This window comes from Chelon labrosus (genome assembly GCF_963514085.1).
Source record: "Chelon labrosus genome assembly, chromosome: 18".
NCBI classification, from domain to species: domain Eukaryota; kingdom Metazoa; phylum Chordata; class Actinopteri; order Mugiliformes; family Mugilidae; genus Chelon; species Chelon labrosus.
In genome coordinates this window covers 8,629,198-8,652,182 of record NC_140351.1, presented here as the reverse complement: position 1 = coordinate 8,652,182, position 22,985 = coordinate 8,629,198, and the positions used below count along the sequence as shown (strand labels likewise).

Sequence of the window (22,985 nt, the reverse complement as noted above, 5' to 3'; positions counted from 1 at the left end):
TTTTGGTCGGTTCTGTACGCGCCAGCATGCGGGACTTGTAGTTCGTTTAATTACGTATTTTCCATAGCGTTTTATTTAACTATCTTGTGACAAACTGTGACATTCTTGACATGTAAAATCATTTTTTATTCTGAAAAACAACATATGTATAATCCAAGGCACAAGTCGATCGGGACCAGAAAATAATTTATCTTTCGCCATAGACTGCTGTTCATATTTTTTCGAAAGATAGGTAGGTCCCATGGCCCGGAAGTAGAAGGGGCGGGACTTCGGCTCTCTATGGTGCACTGTTTCTTGAACGCCCAGACCTTTAGTGTCAATAAATGGCGACATCTAGTGGCAGCCAGCAGATCATGCTCTTCTTTTATCATATTACTTTGATCGACCACTAGATGGTGCTGTGGACTGTTGAGTGTGCACTCTTTGTGACACTTTTTGTGTTTAGATTCAGGCGTCGTCCTCGGTTAATTATTAAAGTACAGAAATGATCTCACTTTTATATCTTTGCTATATATTTTTTATTTAATTGTAGTAAATGTGGTCAGCCTGTCACATAGCTCCACCTCCAAACCTACAGGCAGATCAGGTTTTCCCCAGTGTTAAACAAACTAATCCTGTCGTTTTACGTAAAATATAATACAATGTGGTCTAGTTTTCTTTCATGGAAAATATAATTGTAGTTATAATACCATTGTAGAAAAGTACTGTATGTAATTCTTGCCTGTATTTACTGCCAAACTAATTATATTTATGTAGAAAAATATCACAAACCTGCCTCAGAGCATGATATTTTCTTAATGATCTCGTGTTCTTCTAATCTTTAACATTTCACGCTCTTATTTTCCTTTTCTGAAAAAAACACCCCATATCCTTTATTTATTTAACCACTTTTATTTGACATGAAATCAGGCTATAGAGTTAACTGCATCACACTCATCATTGAACAGATCGTCAGTGTTGTCAGACATAATATTACTCAAGTCAAGTTAATCGTAGTGACAATAATTATCAGTGTATAAGAGTTGAGTGCAACATACAGAGGAAAGGAACAAACTAAACAGCAACCCCTTCCTCCTGGTAATATCACACACCCAGGAGAAACTCAAGCGCGCTCATACATACTTGAATTTGAAGCACTGAAACTGAAACATGCTGCGGTAGTTCTCCTTCATGGTTAAAAAACAAAAAAACAAACAGGATTTAAAGAAGAAAAAGCTGCCAGGAGTCAGGGGTTGATCTGGAGCTGGAGCCGGGGTCCTCTTCAGCTTCCTCTCAAACCCTAACAGAGCGTAATCATCGGACCCCTTTTTCTCCAGCATCGATAAACATTCAGCTAATGTAAGACACAGTCTCCAAGTTTAAGTCTCGACAAAAAAACAAAAAACAAAACAAAAAACAAATACGTGCCTGTTAATTCTAGTCCCATCTCGTACCTGTCTATATTCCCTTACAGCTGAGACTGGTCTCCTGGAGAGGTAATGATAAGCGTCTGAGGAAATAGAGATAGACGAGCCCTTCAGTGCTTCCAAACATGCAGATAGGAATGTCGTGACAATTAACAGCTTCCCTGTTGTTTGATCAGTGACACCAGAAGATTTAAAGTTTATCCTATGTCATCTCAGCCGCCCAGTTTAGCTTAATACTTAATAAAAAAAATGCCCGGCCATAAACTTACTGATTATGATAAATGACAAAACATAAATATGATATAAATATCGCTGGCTCCAGGCCAGTTAAACACTTAGCTGGTTAAAGGCCTTTTCGTTTCCTTTTTAGCCTTTGATCCAAATATTGATAACAGTCGGCTTAAAGAAATATCCCTCGTCGAGTTAATCAACATTATCTTAAAATAAAATAAAATAAAATAAAAGGGTTCAAAGTGCTTTACACCGCTTCCCAACTGCATAGCATACTGTACTGTTAAGGTTTCAGCCACAAGGTGTTTAAACAAAACTCAAGATGCCCCAAGAAGTTAAAGAAACTAAGTCTAGTTTAAGTATTTACAAGGAATTTAACGCCAGCTGTCCTCTCAAACGCCATCTGATGGAGTTTGACGACAAATGTCACAGAAAATTATACAAAACTGACTTTGTTCTGATTTTTTTTTTTTTGTTGTTTTTTTTACACGTATTGTGTCGTCGTACACAGCAAACACGACAGAAAATGCGGGGTTAAGACAAAATGCTAAGAATAGCTAGCCACGTCCGGAGTCGGCAGCGAGCAGCGAGCATCTCTACTACAGACACACTGAAGATGGAGGACGGCGTGCAGCAGTTTATGCTGGTGTGTCTCGTGTGTTCAAAGATGAAGACTTCTCTAAATGTGTGTTCAGAGGCACGTTAACACACACCTAAATGGCAGGAAACGGAAAAAAAAAGGTGAAGTCAGTGGAATGGCTAGAGGATGATATGTTAGGAAGCTAAGATTCTTCTCTATTGTCTTTCCATCATTATCTGTTGCAGCCCTTTCTCTTCCCAGGGTCCTGTATTGCTTTGTCTTTCTTCTCTGCATGAACGTGATACATGTGAATGTTCAGGCTGCAGTGGTTTGAGCAGAGTCACAGTCCCACTGTTTGCACTTGTGTGTGGTTTTTTTTTTTAGGTCTCGGGGTTGGGCGTCGCCAGCAGCGGCACATTGTCCCTCCTCCTCCTGCCCAGCGGCGGGCGTCTGTACTGCTCGCCGTCGCCCAGCGTCTGGGGCAGCGGCTTCCTCTTGCTCTCGGGCAGCAGCAGGATGGACAGCACGGCCAGCAGGGCCAGAGACGAGTAGACCACGTGGTGCAGGAAGTAGCCGTAGTGGTTCCGCAGGTCCATGAGAGGGGAGCTGAGGCGGCCCACGCAGCCCAGGGCGAGCACGGCGCCTACACCAGTGCCCCTGTAGACACACAACCCTGCACAATCAGCTGATGTGGATAAAGTCATTTAAAAGAGTCGTATTGGCCTGTTATTGATACACCAATCAGGCATAACATTATGACCACCTTCCTAATATAGTGTAGGTCTCCCTTGTGCCTCCAAAACAGTTGTGACTCATCAGAGAATGGACATGGGCCTTCTTAGGGTTAGTGGGGGGCCTTTGGGTCCTATGGGTTGAGGGGAGGGGCCTCTGTGGATCATCCAAGTTTGGGATCTAGTGAATTTGGAGGCCAGGTCAACAGTTTTGAGTTGTTCCTAAACCGTTTTTGTGTGTGTGTCTGTGTCAGGCTGCATCCTGCTGGGGATGGCTGCTGCCTTCAAGGAGTGTCATTGCTATGGGGTAGGGGTGCCTGGTCTGGTCTGGTCTAGGTGGGTGCTACATGTCTAAGTAACATCCACATGAATGAATGCCAGGTCCAAAAGTTTCCCAGCAGAACACTGAATTGTCACAAGATGATCAGCGTGTCAGTGGTCATAATGTTATGCCTGATGGGTGTGTATTGTTTAATTAGTTACTCTACAGTCTTTCCTATAAAGCTGTAAATGACCTGAAACTCTTTCGACTTCTGATCTCGTCCTCTCTGCCAGAGCATACTTTTAAGAGGGATCCTCATTAGTCAGGATTTTCTTCCACGTCATCAAACCTCTCCTCATTATTAATAGATATTGACAGAAACGTCCTCGCTCCTGCATTTTTCACGGTGATTTACTTTAGCACTTGGAGCCTATGCAGATTCCTACAAATACCTTCTGGATCTGAATTTATTTCGACGGAGAGAAGATCGTGTTCACTTTCGAATACAGTTACCTGATGATGGTGGGCATGATCTCTGCGGTGAAGAGGATGCAGAGGGAGGCAGTGGCTTGGGAAGAGAAGAGACCCAGCACGGAGAAAACTGTGATGGCCGTCTCACTGAGATCTAACGGGGATTAGGAGGAGGAGGAAGGAAGGAAGGAAGGAAGGACAAGCGTCAGCAGTGATGGATCACATTGATGAGGCGCAGCGTTTCTACTTTTCAGATGATATATCACCGTGTTGCTTCTTCTCACTTCAGGCGACATTAAGAAGACATCAAGAGGAGGTCATATAAACCATTACCAGTGGCCGGCGCTACTGCCCTTCCCCCCCAACAACCTCTGATGCATGATTAAAGCCCACAGAGATTTGACTTTGCTGTCACTGCAGTGTCCTACATAAACTGAGAGTCATACTCCTTTCCAACCACTAGGGGGAGACAGAGACTCACAGGAAAACACAGATGTGCGTTTCTTGTCTACACACATTGTTGTGGAAAAACAAAGGCTCCTCTGTTGGATTTTTCCATCAACAGACCCGGCCAGTTTGCTTTTAATCTACTTCATGATGCATGAAACGCAACTTCAACATGATGTATTTGTATGAATGGATATAATGGGCTCTCGGACTTAAGGTCGGCATCAAATTAAATAGCGCTTGCCTTCATTCCCGTCAGGATTTGAGGGAAATAAGGAGTTTAATTCTAACAATATCCGCACATAATGACTCTCTAACAACAGGAGGTGATTTATAGGGTGTTATTAATAATACTTTCCATATCTGACTCCTCAGAGAATTATTTTTGTTGTTGTGCCAACTAAAGCCTGCTTACACTCCATGAGTCCCAGGAGGATCAAAGAGGCCAGCCCAGTCATCGTCATGGAGAGGAGTAGGATGCCACGGCGGCCGCACCTGTCTACGGTCGCCCAGAGCAACAGCCAGGCTCCGCCCCCCGCACACACAGACAGCAGGTACGTCCAATAGAAGCTGGGGGCGGTGCCTCTGACGTCACCTCGGAAAGAGCTGTAACAGTGACTAATGCCGTGAGAGATGAATCTGAGGGAGGAAGGGCAGAGGGAGACAAAGAGTGAACAGTCATGCACTTCCAAACAGGTCTTAAACGGAGAATGTAACAGTCTGTGAGCAAAGGTGAATGCCAAAACACTTTAAGGATGAAATATGAGACCGCGGCAGCAACAAGGCCCGTAAATGAAGCGCAGCGAAAAGAGAAAGGGCCGACTCGGAAAACTGCGGCGCCGCTTAATTAAAGAGTGTCAGGAGTGCGTGGGATGACTTACGAGGTGAAGCCCAGCACACACATGTTCTTCCAGATGTTCCTGCTGTGGATGAGCTCGGGGAAGGACAGGTGAGGACGTGAGGAGGGGGCCGGCTCTGAATCCAGCTCTGAAAATAAAAAAATAAATAATAAAACAAGGACAAAACACACGATCTCTTTTTAATCCAGTTACTCTGACCTGATTTCTCATTAATCAATAGCTCGCTGTCAGCTTGTTATTAGTGTGAACATGTGCAGGAAGCCACAGTGCAACTAAAAAGAGGTCATTCAATATAAAAACAGAATAAAAAACCTTGAATAAAGAGTCTGTAACACACTACAATTAATTAGTAGGCAAAGATAAAACCGTTTTATCGTTAACTGACTCATAATGTCACCTCTTGTCAGATGAAAAAAATAATTGATGGTGTAATATAACACAGATGTAAGCATATAAATATTTTACCGGTCTACTATTTATTTTAATTACATCCATCCATGAAGTCTTTATTTATTTATAAAGGTTTTCCAACAAAAATCCTCCTTAAAAATCTAAAAACTAATAATTAACGATGCTCTTCTATATTTTTCAGCACATTTATAAAACATTTAGTTGATCATTTTATAAATATATGAAAAAAACTATCACTGCTATATTATATTGTTATTTAAAAGGAAACTAGATAACTGTATGTACATAAACGTGCTCAGTTTTTAATTGACAACCCATTAAGATGACTTTAATGGTTCACATAAGACTTAACAGTTCAAAAATCGTACATAAAATTGTTTCGTGGCTTGATAACTCATTAGTTTTTCTACCTTTGCACAGAACTAATTATGAATTTGTGTTTGCAGCGTCGACTACAGAGAAGTAGACTCCCTTTCTCTTTGGATCTCAGAGATTGCAGCTGTAAAAATGCGTTTAAACACCATCTGAAGCCACGTGTTACATATCTGGAGTTGGTGGTGACGGTACTTTCAACACTTTTCCAAGTCACAAATCACTTCCAGATACTTTGGATTTAATTTGGATCGAAGTAAACAACATTTCAAGGAGAATAAACAACAAAAATCTACAAAAATAAACCAAATGTCCACAAGATGGATGGTTACGTGTTCACATCCTGGGAAACGCATTTAAATGCTGCAGAGCTCAGTTCATCATCTAGCAGCCGCCTCCATCATGATTCCATCTTGATGCAGAAACATTGCGGCTTTAAATAAATCATGAATCATAACTGAGCGTCATTACCTGCTCTTGCTGGTGTCTGATACTCATACCTTGAAACGCACTGCGGCGTGTAACCCATTAATACTGCAGGCTTCATGAACGGTCAGTCAGAGTATGAGGAGCAAATCTAAACTGGTCTCTGCAGACGCACCTGTGAAGCTCTCGTCGTCCCTCACGTCTCTGTTGGAGTTTCTTCTCTCGCTGAATGCGCTCATATCTGCAGATCGCTCCGACAGAAGGAGCCAGCGAGGGGACTCCGGAAAAACCCCAGGAACGCTGGAGGAGAGAAAACCACAAGACCACTCTTCACCCAGAACCAATATTCCGAGTCAAATTTGCTCCTTTGACATGGAAAATAATAATAATAATAAAGTGTTGTCGCAAAGTAGCACAGCTGTGTAATCCTCTCTGATTAAAACCTGTAATCTTCCTATAATCTCTGTTAATTTGAGGTTTTGGCTTATCGTGTCACAGAGATCTTAGTGAGACCTTAAAAGAAGGTAGCTCTAATGTGTTCTGACGTGAGCTGAAAGGCTCAGTGTGACGAGGGGATTGAAATCAATACAATCTGAAAAAGCTTTCACTCAGTTTGGCATCAAGGCACTTTATCGAACGACAGTCATTCTCGTGTCCTTTTTATTAACTGTGATGATATTTGGAAGAAAGTAAAGACCTAAATAAAAATCGTAAAAAAAAAAAAAAAACACTTGATAATACAAGCTACCCTACCCGTAGCTGAGGAACAGTGTTAGAGGGGCGGCTCCAGCTCCCAGCAGGCCCCTCCAGGACTGGCAGCCGAGGGCCACAGCCAGCAGCAGCAGCTCTCCGGCCACCGTCATCAGTCCAGCCAGCATGGTCACCACCAGCCGCAGAGACGGCTCACACAGCTCCAGGCCTGACACGACAAACACAACATCAAACTGCTTTTTTTGCCCCATTTATCTCTCGCTGACTGACAAACCATACAACGTATTTTTCATGTATTAAAGCCTCTGATTCTCATGAAAGTAGCAGTTCAAAACCTGCAAATATAGTTTTGTTTTCGTGCAGGCTGTTTCAAAAAGCACCTGCAGGGAGTTTATGGATGTTTTTGTGCTTCTTTGAATCATTGCCAAGAACTAGATGCAACGTCACAGTCTGCGCTGTGTGAACAGGGCTCATAGCCAAAGGTTTTATTTGTTCTACTGACCAGTGAAAGAGCTCTACAGCGCACAAACCAGCACATGCACCTGTTCAGTAGCTCGATGCGCTAAACCCAGTGCTTTAACGAAACAGCCTGACTCTTTGAACAAGCGTTTCATACAGATCACTCGAACTAATTCCTGCAGCGTGAGAGCCAGAAGTTTTTTAAGTTGCCCTCTAGTTTTAATATTCTACATGTGTTTGGTCATTAGGCCTCATTAGCGCGACAAGGGGAGGAATGAATCCAGAATTAGTTATTTGTGTGTGAAGGTTGGCTTCTGCGCTTGGGGGAAGAAACAGCTCATTCATGCAGCAGCTTAAATAGTGCGAGCATGTCTATGTGCATCGTCCAAACGCTGAAGTACTCACGGGTGATATACAGAGTGAGATAGACTCCTGCACTAGCAGCCGCCAGACAGAAACGCATGACGATGAAGAGAGAGGGGTACGGAGAGACGCACACCAGCACCCCGAACACCACCGACAGAGTCAGAGACGTCAGGAGGGTCTTTGACCTGCCCAGTCTGCAGAGAGAAGCACACGGAAAGAAGCATGATCAGTTTCAGATTAAACGGAAATTAAAAAACACGTGCACGAGAGTTGTGAGTATCAGATCTCTGATAATGCACGGTTAAATATTAACAGAAAGAGAGATTAGAACAGATAACAGGGACACTGTGACTGCATCATTTCATAACACATATTCCAGCTTCATGCAGTTTATACGAAGACAAATCAATAAAGTAGTACGCTATTTTAGCTGCAACTTTGACCACGAGCCCGAGAGCATAACTGACCACTGACGGTCATGAATCGACGGGACGATTAGCCCGTTTTCAGCAGTTTTCCAACCCGCAGATTAGCACTGTTCTCTCTTCTCTTCCTTCGTGTGTCGTCCCCCAGGAGGCGGCATTAATTCACGAGTCTCAACAAACAAGACACTATGTTCAATTGGTCAGCAAATTAATGGAGGCTGTTAGCTGATTAAACTGGCATCATCATCATCACTCTCACAATCCTTCCCCCTGAAAAAACTACAGCTTCCCTCTAACAACGACCGGCTCTGTCCTGAGACGCAGCAGAATGAATAAATAAATACTTGCGTCGGTTTCTATTACCTGTTTTTTATTTAATTGGCACGCAAAGTGATAAAAAAAATTTTATGAAATTGCATTTGGGATGTTTGATAATAATCTCTTATTCCTTGTAGCTGGAGGAAGTAGCTGGAATATTAAGTAAAATCCAAAGTATGAAAAATTGAGGAACTAAATGATTTAACAGCAACGGCTTCTGAACACTGAGTAACTTATTAACAGAACATCTCGGGTTGGTACTGTTTAATCACTCTCAACACAAGAACCTGCAAGGTGCGCTTGGTTGTGTATTACCTGTCGGCGGTGTAGCCCAGGCCCAGACAGCCAGTCAGGACGCCCAGGATGAAACACACCTCCTCCACCGGGACCAGCCAGTACTGACCGCACACCAGATCCCACTGGAGAGGGAGAGCAGAACAGGGTCAGGCGTTGTTTGTTTAAGCTAGTACAACATTACATGTTCCAGGCTAGTGAGCATCAAGCGGACGAGAGGTGGACACGCCACCTTAGCATGAGGAAAAACCGTAAATGATAAACTTTCACTGTCTCTTAGTGTGTTCTGCAACTTTTTTGAGGGTGTCAAAGGCCTAAAGTTAACAACAAAGGAGGCTCCAGAGCAGGCGTTATCCTCTGTTACTTATCTACACTAGTATACACCGATCAGGCATAACATTATGACCACCTTCCTAATATTGTTTAGGTCTCTTTGTGCCTCCTAAACAGTTGTGACACCATCAGAGAATGGACATGGTCCTTCTGAGGGTGTAATGTGGTGTCTGGTAACAGGATGTTGTTAGAGGGGGGGCTTTGGGTCCTATGGGTTGAGGGGAGGGGCCTCTGTGGATCATCCCACAGATACTTGATCAGTTTGGGATCTAGTGAATTTGGAGGCCAGGTCAACACCTACACCTACGCCTACACCAGTGCCCCTGCAGACACACAACCCTGCACAATCACCTGATGTGGATGAAGTCATTTAAAAGAGTCGTAGTGGCCTGTTATTGATACACCAATCAGGCGTAACATTATGACCACCTTCCTAATACTGTGTAGGTCTCCCTTGTGGTGCTAAAAAACAGTTGTGACTCATCAGAGAATGGACATGGGCCTTCTGAGGGTGTCCTGTGGTGTCTGGCTACAGGATGTTGTTAGTGGGGGGGGGGGGGCTTTGGGTCCTATGGGTTGAGGGGAGGGGCCTCTGTGGATCATCCCAGTTTGGGATCTAGTAAATTTGGAGGCCAGGTCAACAGTTTTGAGTTGTTCCTTAACCGTTTTTGTGTGTGTACCAATGTCAGGCTGCATCCTGCTGGGGATGACATCAAGGAGTGTCACTGCTATGTGGTGGGGGTGCCTCGTCTGGTCGGGGTGGGGGTGCCTCGTTTGGTCTAGGTGGGTGCTACATTTCTGAGTAACATCCACACCAATGAATGAATGCCAGATCCAAAAGTTTCCCAGCAGAACACTGAACTGTCACAAGATGGTCAATGTTATTTACTTCTCCTGTCAGTGGTTTAATGTTCTGGCTGATTGGTGTATAATATATATATAACAGTGTTTATTATAGCATTTGCACAGTTGAAATGAAATGAATAAATAGGATATTAATAATTCAGTAGTTAATAAATCAACTTTCTGTCCGTTTCTCTGTGCAGTATCACTTTTACTGTATATGTGTCCAGTCCATTGGTCCGTCTGTGATAAATAATTATTGTGTACACTCCCAAGTTAAACAGAGCAGGCTCACAGAAGGAGAATGAGTCTCATAATGTAAACACAGGAACACCTAACCACATATTATAACTATGTGTGGTCAGGACAGTTCGGAAGATAGCGGGTGTTACCAATACACTGTTAGCAGACGCAAGTAAGAGTTTTATTAAACATTTATTTAATGCACAACGCAACTAATGCCTGTTCGATGGCAGAGAAGCTACATAGAGAATCCGTGTATGTGTCGTGAAAACATATCTCCCCTCAGATCTGAGTTTTAATCACATTAAAGGCCGACCCACTGATTTGCATTTACAGCCCAGCTCTGCTAATGTCGCCGTCAGCCGGCTGCTGAAAGCAAAAAATGGTTTTAATGATCTAGAGGGAGAGAGAGAGCAGAGGGTCGGTGATAACAAAAAAAAAACCTTGCATAATTGTAACCCGTGCACAGAAACATAAAAGCCTGTCACATAATATCAGCTCTCCTACGGCCGCGACGCAGAGCCACAGCAGAGCACTCTGGCTCTGGGTAAAGGGCAGCGCGGCGACGCTGAGAGCTCATACGGGTGGAATGCTTTGAGAAAATGCTCACAAACGAGTTCTTAAACTGCCCCGACTGGATTCTGTGAAAGAGCCCCGGGGCACAATCAAACTTCCTCCATGGAAGGATTTGTTTATAATTTGTGTTCAGTTACGAAAGACTAATCCAGGACAGGTTTCTGATCCGAGTAAAACCACATGTTTTTAAGGTGAAAATAATAAACCACACAGATCTTGTATCGTAACAAGTGTGTGGATTCGCTTTGAGAGCAAACGGAATAGAGACGTCAAGTGGAGTTTGCCTCTAGAGAACTTAAGTATTTATTGATCAGAGGTGAAGCTGATCGGAGGCCTTCCTGCTTCCTGCCAGCTCAGCAAAGCAAAGCAACGCGGCACTGAAGAAGGAACACGCCACCCTGACAGTAAATAACTAAACTCTCTCCTCTAAACCGGGCTCAAGAGCTACGCCGGGTCTCTGCACTCTGCACAGATGCATCTGCGACCTTGCTAAATGCATTCCACGCATGCAGCAGCAGCAGCAGCAGCAGCAGCATTTACGTATCGCCAGCTCTGCTGCAGCGGTGGTGGGTGGATTAACAGCAAACTGGCCGAACACCGTGTACTAGAAGGCTGGGTGTGGTTCCCCACCCCGGTAAGATTTCACAGAAATGAGGAACACGCATTCAAGTCCAAAGAGCAAAGAACTAGCTAGACTCTGTTTAAGTCAAAGTATCTATGTAATCCTTTCTGTGGTTACAAGAAAAGAAAAAACTGTTCAAACAGCGTTCAGGTGTTCAAGGTGCTCTGTCGTACGCACAAACTGTTCCCTCTTCAAGCTGCTGTTTGAACACGCTGTGATTAAAGGAGTACGTCGGGAGTTTAAAAAAGTTGTGCCCTTGAGCTTTAAATGCTCGGCGGTGAAGCAAATGATTAATGTTACCCAGACCCTGCTTTGTAAATAGTGACAAGTGAGGGGCCCCATAAGGAGTTTTTAAAAGGAACCACTGTGTGTGTTTTTATCCAGTTAGACTTAAATATTACACGCTGAAATACGTTTACTGTTAATTTTAGCACACACTTAAGTGGCGTGCTTGAGGACGCTCTGATCTCTGACATTCCAGACGTGTCTCTCTTTCTCTTGGTCCTTTCACGTGGACACGGTGACGCAGGCGGGACACATATTTCTTAATGAAGTCACGGGGGGAAATTTTCCAAAACCCGCTTCGCAGCCATGAAGTCAAGTCAAATCTGTTCTACTTATCAGGGATGAATGGAGCAACTCAGGTCATCAAATTCACAGCCGGACCATAGGGGAGAGTGAGTGTGTGTGTGTGTGTGTGTGGTCCTAGTTTCTGCAGTGTGTCCTGCACAGTTACCCCTTAATCTGAAATGTTTTCACGACAATTTCACGATTCAGGAGAGTCCAGATCGGTTTCCATAGCTGACACCACAGAGTCGACTTCTGTCTCAGATAGCTGACGTCTTCTGAGCTTTTAAAGGACTTGAGATGGGAAGTGTTAAAATAAATAAGAACGTGAGGTACCGTGGTGTTTCTTGTTAAAAGGAACGGCGTGCACACACGGTTCCCTCTGATGTGTGAAACCGGCACTTTAGGGAAGCTCTGACCTCTCACAGACGGTTCCAGACACGTCACATTTATTACTAAAAATCACTAACCTTCCCGCCGTCACAATCCTCCATGCAGCCACAGCTGAACGAAGGTGTGACGACCAACCAATACCTGACTAAAGATACAAACAGAGACGACCACAGACCCAAGGATTGAACGACTAGTCATGCGAGAGACACTTTACCGAAACAGTTGCCTTTTCGTGTTGTTCTGGGCTTTGGGAGTAATGTGTATGGAACAACAGGAGACTGGGATTAACCTCCAGTCAGTCAGTCAGTCAGTCTCGTATGACCCCCCTGTTAACGTCAGCACTGCGCACATTCATTACCCACATCAAAACAGGACGTTTGTGTAGGAAAATGGTATCAAGGATCTAGCGGATCTTTCCTGAAAACAGGAGTTTCCACAACAACTTCTGTTCCAACACGACTTCAGCTAAATATACGGCGTAGTAAAATGTTATGATGGATTTAATGCTTTGTAAAAGGATCTTAAATAACAGGAGAACATACAGCCACAACACTAAAACCACTGACAGGAGAATTAAATAACATTCTTGTGACAACTCAATGATCTGCTGGGAATCATCTGGACCTGGCATTTATTCCTGTGGATGTTACTTAGACATGTAGCACCCACCTAGACCAGACCAGGCACCCCCACCCCATAGCAGTGACACTCCTTGATGGCAGCAGGCATCCCCAGCAGGATGCTAGCCTGGGTGTTTCCAGACTGCTTTGCGCTTCATTTCATTCTCGCTGCAAAAGCAGTCTGGAAACCATCGCCCATATTTGCGCCTGAGATAGGGAACCAATCACAGAATGGGGGGGGGGGCAGCAAAACGATGACGACGTCTATGCGCGACACCGAAGCTTGTAGTGTGTTAATCCAACATGGCAGCGGACCTAACGTTACCGTTCGATGCAGCCTTAGACAGTGTTTTAAGTAGCTTAGAACGCAAGTTTATTTTTTAAAAAAAGAGCAACGTTTGGCGTTGAAAGACTTCATTGCCAAGAAGGATGTGTTTGCTCTGCTACCAACAGGCTTTGGCAAAAGCCTTGTTTACCAGCTAGCCCCGTTGGTGGCTAAGGCTATGGGGCTTAGCGAGATAGACTCTGTGGTTTTTTTGATACAAATAGGTCTGCAGAGTGACCGTATATGCCTTCTACCCTCATATTGACTTTGCACAAATGGCAATAATCATTAAACGCCATCGTCTTCTCATGGACAGTAAAGCTTCTTCTTCCTCGTCGAATTTCTGTCGCTCTACATACGTCATCTGGTATAACTGATACGATTGGCTATGAATCGCGCGCAAGGCAGCATGGGAATTACCAGGCGCATTTGATAGACATTCGTAGCGCCCAATAAACGGCTCTAGGCATTTGTAAAACCACGCCTCAAATACGAGAAAATGAACACGTAGTTTCAAGACCAGCATCTCATTGAGATGTGCAGTCGAGTCAGCCAGGCTAGCAGGATGCAGCCTGGCACACAAAATGGTTCAACTCAAAAAACATGAAAAACAGCACAAGGTGTTGACCTGGCCTCCAAATTCACTAGAAACTGATCAAGTATCTGTGGGATGATCCACAGAGGCCCCTCTCCTCAACCCAAAGGACCCAAAGGCCCCCACTAACAACACTATGTTCAGGATCAGGTCATAATGTTATGCCTGATCGGTTTGTTTATGTAAAGTTTCCAGAGAGCAGCTCAGTAGCCAACAGGAGTGTATTTGTCAAACCCAAGAGTTTAAATATGTGCAGCTGTATCAGAGTTTAGCAGGGCATTGCAGAAAGCGAAGCTGCCTGCTCAGCAAGACTCGGATGAACACGGGATAAAAAAAGAAATAAAGTTTTCAGCATTTTAAGGCGGCTAATCCACATGAAGCTACAACTATCAGCGAGGCCAGGACCGTAATTAGAGAGCTCTAGCGCATCCCAGACCGGAGCTTTACCTCGGTAACGATGTTATTCTTCAACCCTTCCGTGACGTTGTAGTCCCATCCGTCCTCACAGTCCACCACAGTCGACTGGCTGCTGTTGACGTACTGCTTACACTGGGACGGGCCCCCGGTGTACCCGGGCCTCAGCCCCTTCTCCCAGGGTAAGGATGCGTTGAGCACCTCGGGCGAAGGCAAGGGGCCCGGCAGGTGGCAGTGGTGGTGTGGCGAGAGGGTGATGAGGGGGTCGGAAGAGAGCAGGAAGGCGAGGAAGAGGTTGGGCAGGATGGAGAGCGCGATCAGCACCCTCTGCTTCTTCCTGCCGAGGGCCAGCACCATCACCTCCCCCGTGGGGGGCAGCGAGGGCGGGGCGGGGAGGGAGGACGAGGACGGGGCTGGGGAAGACGGCACGGGGGAGGAAGGGAGGGACGGAGGGGGAGCAGGGCAAGGGGAAGGGGAGACGAGCGGAGGTGAGTCCGGGGACGTCATCGCTGAGGAGGTGAAGGCGGATGGAGGTTGTTGAGGTGGTTGGTCGCCACGCAGACGCTTCGAGTTTTAGGAGCGCTCTGTGAAAGAAGAACATTACACCACATTACTATCCTGTTTATACAGTATTATACATTTAATAACTTATATATTTTACAAATTACATATCTTATATAGCTGATATTTTATACAGTATTCAAAGGTTTCTGACCTTTGTTTGTGTCACATGTGAATGAGAGTATTCTAGCTATACTATAGCTTAAAGATAACTACAATCCTACATTTCCCATAAAGCACCTGTACAGCAGCTTTCATCAGACCTTTCTATGACTATTTTTACTTTACTCGTGACTTTATTTACGTCACAACCAAATCTGACGAGGCCACTATGACAAAATCCACCAAACTGATCTTTATGTGTGAATTCAGTTTAAATTATCAATCAACAACCATCAGTTATGTAATGAAACATGTGTAGCTGCAGAATGTATTAAACTTTAAACATCCAGTTGGCCGATTGCTGCTCGTCTTGTTCACAGAGCAGCCCTGTACTTCTGCATACCACACGCTGCATGTTATTTGCTAAATTTAACACTGGAGTGAAAGTTCACAACTAAGAGAACATTTTCTTTTCCAACCACTCCACACACACACACACATACGCTGCAGGATAATAGAAGAGAGGGACACTACACTATTCCCTATTCCCAAAAATAAAAATGCCACGAAGCATATTATTTATACGACCAGACCAAACTCAAAGTGGAAAGTTGTGTTTAAATAAGGCGGCTTAAAATCTGAGCGATGTCGAGGTAGAAGATTAATTAAACTACAGAAACATAATGCCACATTTTCTGTATTTTAGTTTTCTCAGTTTTAAGCTGTCAGTAACTTATAAAAAAGGGTGTGGGGGGGCTTAGGTGATGTATTACTTCAAATCCACGGATGTCTAGTTAGAGTTTATATAACATTAGCTCTTAGTTTTAAGCCTGACACACTTTATCCACACCTAGTTTACATTATGAGAGAATAAACAGTGACTCCAGTCGGAAGAAGGTGGGAAACCTCAAGAATGGAAATGTTTTCAGAGCAGAGCGTGTTAAAATCTCACAAAAATGTAGATTAAAAAAACATGGAGGCTGGAGGTTAATTAAACTACTGAACAATAACGCCACGTTTTCCACATTTAAGAAAGAAAATTTGAGATTTGAGCTATTGTTCAGGCATGATCCTGAGTATATCTTGCTGTTAATTAATCAGTAATGTATTAGTACTACTTCAAATCCATTAATATTTACATATTAGCTCTTAGTTACAGGCCTGACACACTTTATCCCCACTTAGTTTACATTATGAGAGAATAAAGTCAAGTCAGACGAAGGTAAAAAACCTTGACAGTGCTACAATCTCATAAGAAATACCACGTTTTCTACATTTTACAAATAAAATTTGAAGATCTGATCAAATCTGAGCTGAAGTTCAGACACAAAACAACACTTTTATGGCATAATCTTATATATCTGTACATATATATTAAATAATGAGTGATGTATTACTTTAAATACATTAATATTGAGACATTAGCTCTTAGTTACAGGCCTGACACACTTTATCGCCACTTAGTTTACACTGCGAGAGAATAAATTCCAGTCAGAAGAAGGTAAAAAACCTCAGGAATGGAAATGGATTTAAGCAGAGGGTGTTAAAATCTCATAAAAATGCCATTTTGCAAATTAAATTTGAAGATCTGATCAAATTTGAGCTGATGTTCAGACAAAAAACTAAATTTTTAAGGCATAACCTTATATATTTACATATATAGTAATGAATCAGTGATTTAAATCCATTCATATTTAGACCTTATCTCTTAGTTACAGGCCTGACACACTTTATTGCCACTTAGTTTACACTGTGAGAGAATAAATTCCAGTCAGACGAAGGTAAAAAACCTTGAGGGTGTTAAAATCTCATAAAAAAATACCACGTTTTCTACATTTTACAAATACAATTTGAAGATCTGATCAAATCTGAGCTGAAGTTCAGACACAAAACAAAATTTTTAAGGCATAATATTATATATTTGTACATATATATTAAGTAATGAGTGATGTATTACTTTAAATACATTAATATTGAGACATTAGCTCTTAGTTACAGGCCTGACACACTTTATCCCCACTTAGTTTACTGCGAGAGAATCAATCCCAGTCAGAAGAAGGTAAAAAACCTCAGGAATGGAAATGGAAATAAGTAGAGGGTGTTAAAATCTCATAAAAATGCCATTTTGCCAATTAAATTTGAAGATCTGATCAGATTTGAGGTGATGTTCAGACAAAAAACAACATTTTTAAGGCATAACCTTACATATTTACATATATAGTAATTAGTCAGTGATGTATTACTTTAAATCATTCATATTTAGACCTTATCTCTTAGTTACAGGCCTGACACACTTTATTGCCACTTAGTTTACACTGTGAGAGAATAAATTCCAGTCAGAAGAAGGTAAAAAAACTCAGGAATGGAAATGGATTTAAGCAGAGGGTGTTAAAATCTCATAAAAATGCCATTTTGCAAATTAAATCTGAAGATCTGATGAAATTCGAGCTGTTCCTCAGACAAAAAACAACATTTTTAAGGCATAATCTTATATATATATTAACTAAAGAGTGATGTGTTACTTTAAATCCAATAATATTTAGACATTAGCTCTTAGTTACAGGCCTGACACACTTTATCCCCACTTAGTTTACGTTATGAGAGAATAAAGTCAAGTCAGACGAAGGTAAAAAACCTTGACGGTGTTACAATCTCATAAGAAAAACCACGTTTTCTACATTTTACAAATACAATTTGAAGATCTGATCAAATCTGAGCTGAAGTTCAGACACAAAACAACATTTTTAAGGCATAATCTTATATATTTGTACATATATATTAATTAATGAGTGATGTATTACTTTAAATCGACTAATATAGAGACATTAGCTCTTAGTTTCAGGCCTGACACACTTTATGACCACTTAGTTTACATTATGAGAGAATAAATTCCAGTCACAAGAAGGTAAAAAACCTCAGGAATGGAAATGGAAATAAGCAGAGGGTGTTAAAATCTCATAAAAATGCAATTTTGCAAATTGAATTTGAAGATCTGATCAAATTTGAGCTGATGTTCAGACAAGAAACAACATTTTTAAGGCATAACCTTATAAATTTATATTTATACATTAATACTGAGACCATAGCTCTTAGTTACAGGCCTGACACACTTTATCACCACTTAGTTTACACTGCGAGAGGATAAATCCCAGTCAGAAGAAGGTAAAAAACCTCAGGAATGGAAATGGAAATAAGCAGAGGGTGTTAAAATCTCATAAAAATGCCATTTTGCCAATTAAATCTGAAGATCTGATCAAATCTGAGCTGATGTTCAGACACAAAACAACATTTTTATGGCATAACCTTATATATTTGTATATATATATATTAAGTAATGAGTGAATAGCTCTTAGTTACAGGCCTGACACACTTTATTGCCACTTAGTTTACACTGCGAGAGAATAAATTCCAGTCAGAAGAAGGTAAAAAACCTCAGGAATGGAAATGGATTTAAGCAGAGGGTGTTAAAATCTCATAAAAATGCCATTTTGCAAATTAAATCTGAAGATCTGATGAAATTCGAGCTGTTCCTCAGACAAAAAACAACATTTTTAAGGCATAATCTTATATATATTAACTAAAGAGTGATGTGTTACTTTAAATCCAATAATATTTAGACATTAGCTCTTAGTTACAGGCCTGACACACTTTATCCCCACTTAGTTTACGTTATGAGAGAATAAAGTCAAGTCAGACGAAGGTAAAAAACCTTGACGGTGTTACAATCTCATAAGAAAAACCACGTTTTCTACATTTTACAAATACAATTTGAAGATCTGATCAAATCTGAGCTGAAGTTCAGACACAAAACAACACTTTTAAGGCATAATCTTATATAGTTGTATATATATATATTAAGTAATGAGTGAATAGCTCTTAGTTACAGGCCTGACACACTTTATCCCCACTTAGTTTACGTTATGAGAGAATAAAGTCAAGTCAGACGAAGGTAAAAAACCTTGACGGTGTTACAATCTCATAAGAAATACCACGTTTTCTACATTTTACAAATACAATTTGAAGATCTGATCAAATCTGAGCTGAAGTTCAGACACAAAACAACACTTTTAAGGCATAATCTTATATAGTTGTATATATATATTAAGTAATGAGTGAATAGCTCTTAGTTACAGGCCTGACACACTTTATCACCACTTAGTTTACACTGTGAGAGAATCAATCCCAGTCAGAAGAAGGTAAAAAACCTCAGGAATGGAAATGGAAATAAGTAGAGGGTGTTAAAATCTCATAAAAATGCCATTTTGCCAATTAAATTTGAAGATCTGATCAAATTTGAGCTGATGTTCAGACAAGAAACAACATTTTTAAGGCATAATCTTATAAATTTATATTTATACATTGATACTGAGACCATAGCTCTTAGTTACAGGCCTGACACACTTTATCACCACTTAGTTTACACTGCGAGAGGATAAATCCCAGTCAGAAGAAGGTAAAAAACCTCAGGAATGGAAATGGAAATAAGTAGAGGGTGTTAAAATCTCATAAAAATGCCATTTTGCCAATTAAATCTGAAGATCTGATCAAATCTGAGCTGATGTTCAGACACAAAACAACATTTTTATGGCATAACCTTATATATTTGTATATATATATATTAAGTAATGAGTGAATAGCTCTTAGTTACAGGCCTGACACACTTTATTGCCACTTAGTTTACACTGCGAGAGAATAAATTCCAGTCAGAAGAAGGTAAAAAACCTCAGGAATGGAAATGGATTTAAGCAGAGGGTGTTAAAATCTCATAAAAATGCCATTTTGCAAATTAAATCTGAAGATCTGATGAAATTCGAGCTGTTCCTCAGACAAAAAACAACATTTTTAAGGCATAATCTTATATATATTAACTAAAGAGTGATGTGTTACTTTAAATCCAATAATATTTAGACATTAGCTCTTAGTTACAGGCCTGACACACTTTATCCCCACTTAGTTTACGTTATGAGAGAATAAAGTCAAGTCAGACGAAGGTAAAAAACCTTGACGGTGTTACAATCTCATAAGAAATACCACGTTTTCTACATTTTACAAATACAATTTGAAGATCTGATCAAATCTGAGCTGAAGTTCAGACACAAAACAACACTTTTAAGGCATAATCTTATATAGTTGTATATATATATTAAGTAATGAGTGAATAGCTCTTAGTTACAGGCCTGACACACTTTATCACCACTTAGTTTACACTGCGAGAGAATAAATTCCAGTCAGACGAAGGTAAAAAACCTCAGGAATGGAAATGGAAATAAGCAGAGGGTGTTAAAATCTCATAAAAATGCCATTTTGCCAATTAAATTTGAAGATCTGATCAAATTTGAGCTGAAGTTCAGACACAAAACAACATTTTTAAGGCATAATCTTATATATTTACATATATATATTAACTAAAGAGTGATGTGTTACTTTAAATCCAATAATATTTAGACATTAGCTCTTAGTTACAGGCCTGACACACTTTATCGCCACTTAGTTTACACTGCGAGAGCATAAATGCCAGTCAGAAGAAGGTAGGAACACCCTGAGCCCTGCCCATGTCTGTGTGAATCACAGCCGGCTCTGTGCGTGTGTCCTCGGCTGAGGGCTGCCATGTGAACAGCCTCCTCTGTCGGTGCAACACGGGGGCCCCCTCCAAGCAGCAGCCAGTGTTTTCCCAACACGGGGCCAGGAAGTCCCACAGGGTTACATAAGAGCCTTTTTTTTTTTTTTTTTTTTTTTTACACGAGGGGAGGACAAAAATAAGAAAGAAAAGAAAAGGAGGAGACGTGGAGGGAATAAAACACACACACTGGGGCTGGAGGAAGCGGTGATGGAGGTGGAGGTGGAGGGAGGAGGGGAAAGGGGGGGGGGGGGGGTATCGGCGAGTCTTACCGGACCCACCAGACACCTGCCCCCCCCTCCCTCCCGCCCGGTTTAGACTAAACTAACCACACAGCTGTGTTGTTGCCACGTCAAAATAAAAACAAACACTCTCGCTCACCTCTTAAAATGTCGCTAAATGTGAGCTAGGTCCAAGTAGCTCTTCCCAAACATCCCAAACATCGCCGGGGAGAGTTTCACCGCAGTATCTCCTCTGCTGCGGCTCGATGCCAGGCTGCTTTGTCTGGAGCACGAAGAGACATTTTTTCACCCCGGAGAAGTGTCTTTATTTATTATTATTTTTAGCGTTTGTGTCCTCTGGTTCAACGCCGCCGCTTCCCTCGACACAACTAGCAAGGACACCGGACTCCTGCTCTGTTAGCCGCGAGCACAGCTAACCCTCCCTCCGCCACTTTGACATGTGATGATGCCCGCCGGGGATGCTGGACTCCCTCTCCCTCTCCTCCTCCTCCTCCTCCTCTTACCTCCTTTATGGTTTAGTCCCAAGTTTTTCTGCCCTCCGACGAGCCGGTGAATTATTTAATAGCGCACAGCTGCGTCCGGCATCACCTTAAAGGGGTAACGCGTCGTCAGGAGAGAGAGCGAGTCTCGGACAAAGAGCGGCGGTTGGAAAGCTGCAGTTTAAAGGGAGAGCCGCTCGGCACCGGCGGCGGCGCACTTCGACAAACTTCGGCAAACATCGTCGAAGCGACGTCCCCTCTCGGCTCGTTCGCTACCAAAGATCGTGTATGTTAAGTTTGTCGGACAGTCCACTCCACTACAAATTCAACCACATATTTTTAAAAAAAGGGTTGCGAATTTACTAAAGGAGATTTTAGATCTGCTATTATATTATTAAATTTTATTACAGTCGGTTACTACTATTGTTTTCAGCCTACACATTAGGTCAAAGAATACAATTATTATTATTAATTATTAGTGTATACGTTTTTTGATAAATGAAGAATCTTTATTTAAAAAAAAAAATATATATATTCATATGAATAAAATTAAATTATGTGAATAAAATAAAACTAAAGGCATTGCATTTTACTTTAGAAGATATTATTTTTTACATTTTATAAGACAATCAAATAACTGCCTAATCCAGGAAGTAAATGGCTGAGTGGTTAATGATTTAAAATAATAATAATAATAATAATAATAATAATAATAATATGAAGAAGGAAAATAATATAAATAAATATAAATTGTTATAGTTATACGTTGGTAAACGTGGTACATATAATCTGTGTTTGAGTGAGACATCTGCTCATTGTGTGCTCTCTGCTGCAGCAGGCCCACATGCAGATGTCTGCCGCATGGTGGCGCCATAAATCAGAGCGACACATGGGAGGCGTTATACAAACTTATACCATGGTCTGGGTGAATACTCGATTCTGATTGGCTGGAGGGTGTGGGTTAAAAAGTGATAATGTACACCTAGGAAAGACGTTCCGTCAAATTGCCTGATGACAGTTCTAAATTATTGCGCTGGCTCAAACGCTAGATGGTAACCATGGCAACGGAGACTCAACGTTATTTCACAGTTTATTCATCGCAAAACAGACAAAACATGAGTGATTCTATCATTTCTTTTTACTTATTTGGTGAGTTTGACAACTTTGAAGACTGGAATGCAGCAGAAGGAAAAGACAGAAGAGAATATGAAAAGAAAAAGGGGAAGCGACACAAGGAGGTGACACCGGAGGAATTGAACGAATTAGAGGATGACAAGGACGAGATAAACACAAAGAAAACGATTTAGGAAACTATCTGTGAACTTTGATTCTTTGAAACAAAATTTCGCATCATTCTCTGGACACACACAAGTAGCACTGGCCTTCTGAAATGATACTTCGTATCACATAACGTGTAGGTTAAGCCATCATCTCACTTCCCATCACTGATCAACTGCTGCGGTCGGGTCGCTGTGGCCAACGCCTGCATACGGGAGATATTAAATAGTGCGCTCGACTTGTAAAAATAAAAAAACGCTCACGATTTTAACTCTAAAACACGTTAAAGTATTATTAATTGATTAAATATTTATTTCTTTCATAAGTGACCATGGTATAAGCGGGATAATGCCCTTCGAGGTGTCCATTAAGTAAGGGATAATGCCCGACGAGGTGTCCATTAAC

General features: G+C 41.7%; 1 protein-coding gene across 1 annotated transcript; it reads right to left on the bottom strand.

Moving 5' to 3' along the window:
• Positions 1 to 875: 875 nt before the first annotated feature.
• slc22a17 (solute carrier family 22 member 17) lies at positions 876 to 21,380 on the bottom strand. The gene is made up of 10 exons (XM_084566515.1): positions 20,963 to 21,380; positions 14,335 to 14,885; positions 8,792 to 8,895; positions 7,773 to 7,927; positions 6,951 to 7,116; positions 6,373 to 6,497; positions 5,010 to 5,115; positions 4,544 to 4,767; positions 3,724 to 3,835; positions 876 to 2,874 (listed from the first exon to the last, which is right to left on the bottom strand). Exons 2-10 carry the CDS (start codon positions 14,806 to 14,808, stop codon positions 2,598 to 2,600), a joined length of 1,743 nt encoding a protein of 580 aa, XP_084422641.1. The 5' UTR covers positions 14,809 to 14,885; positions 20,963 to 21,380; the 3' UTR covers positions 876 to 2,597.
• Between the last annotated feature and the right edge of the window lie 1,605 nt (positions 21,381 to 22,985).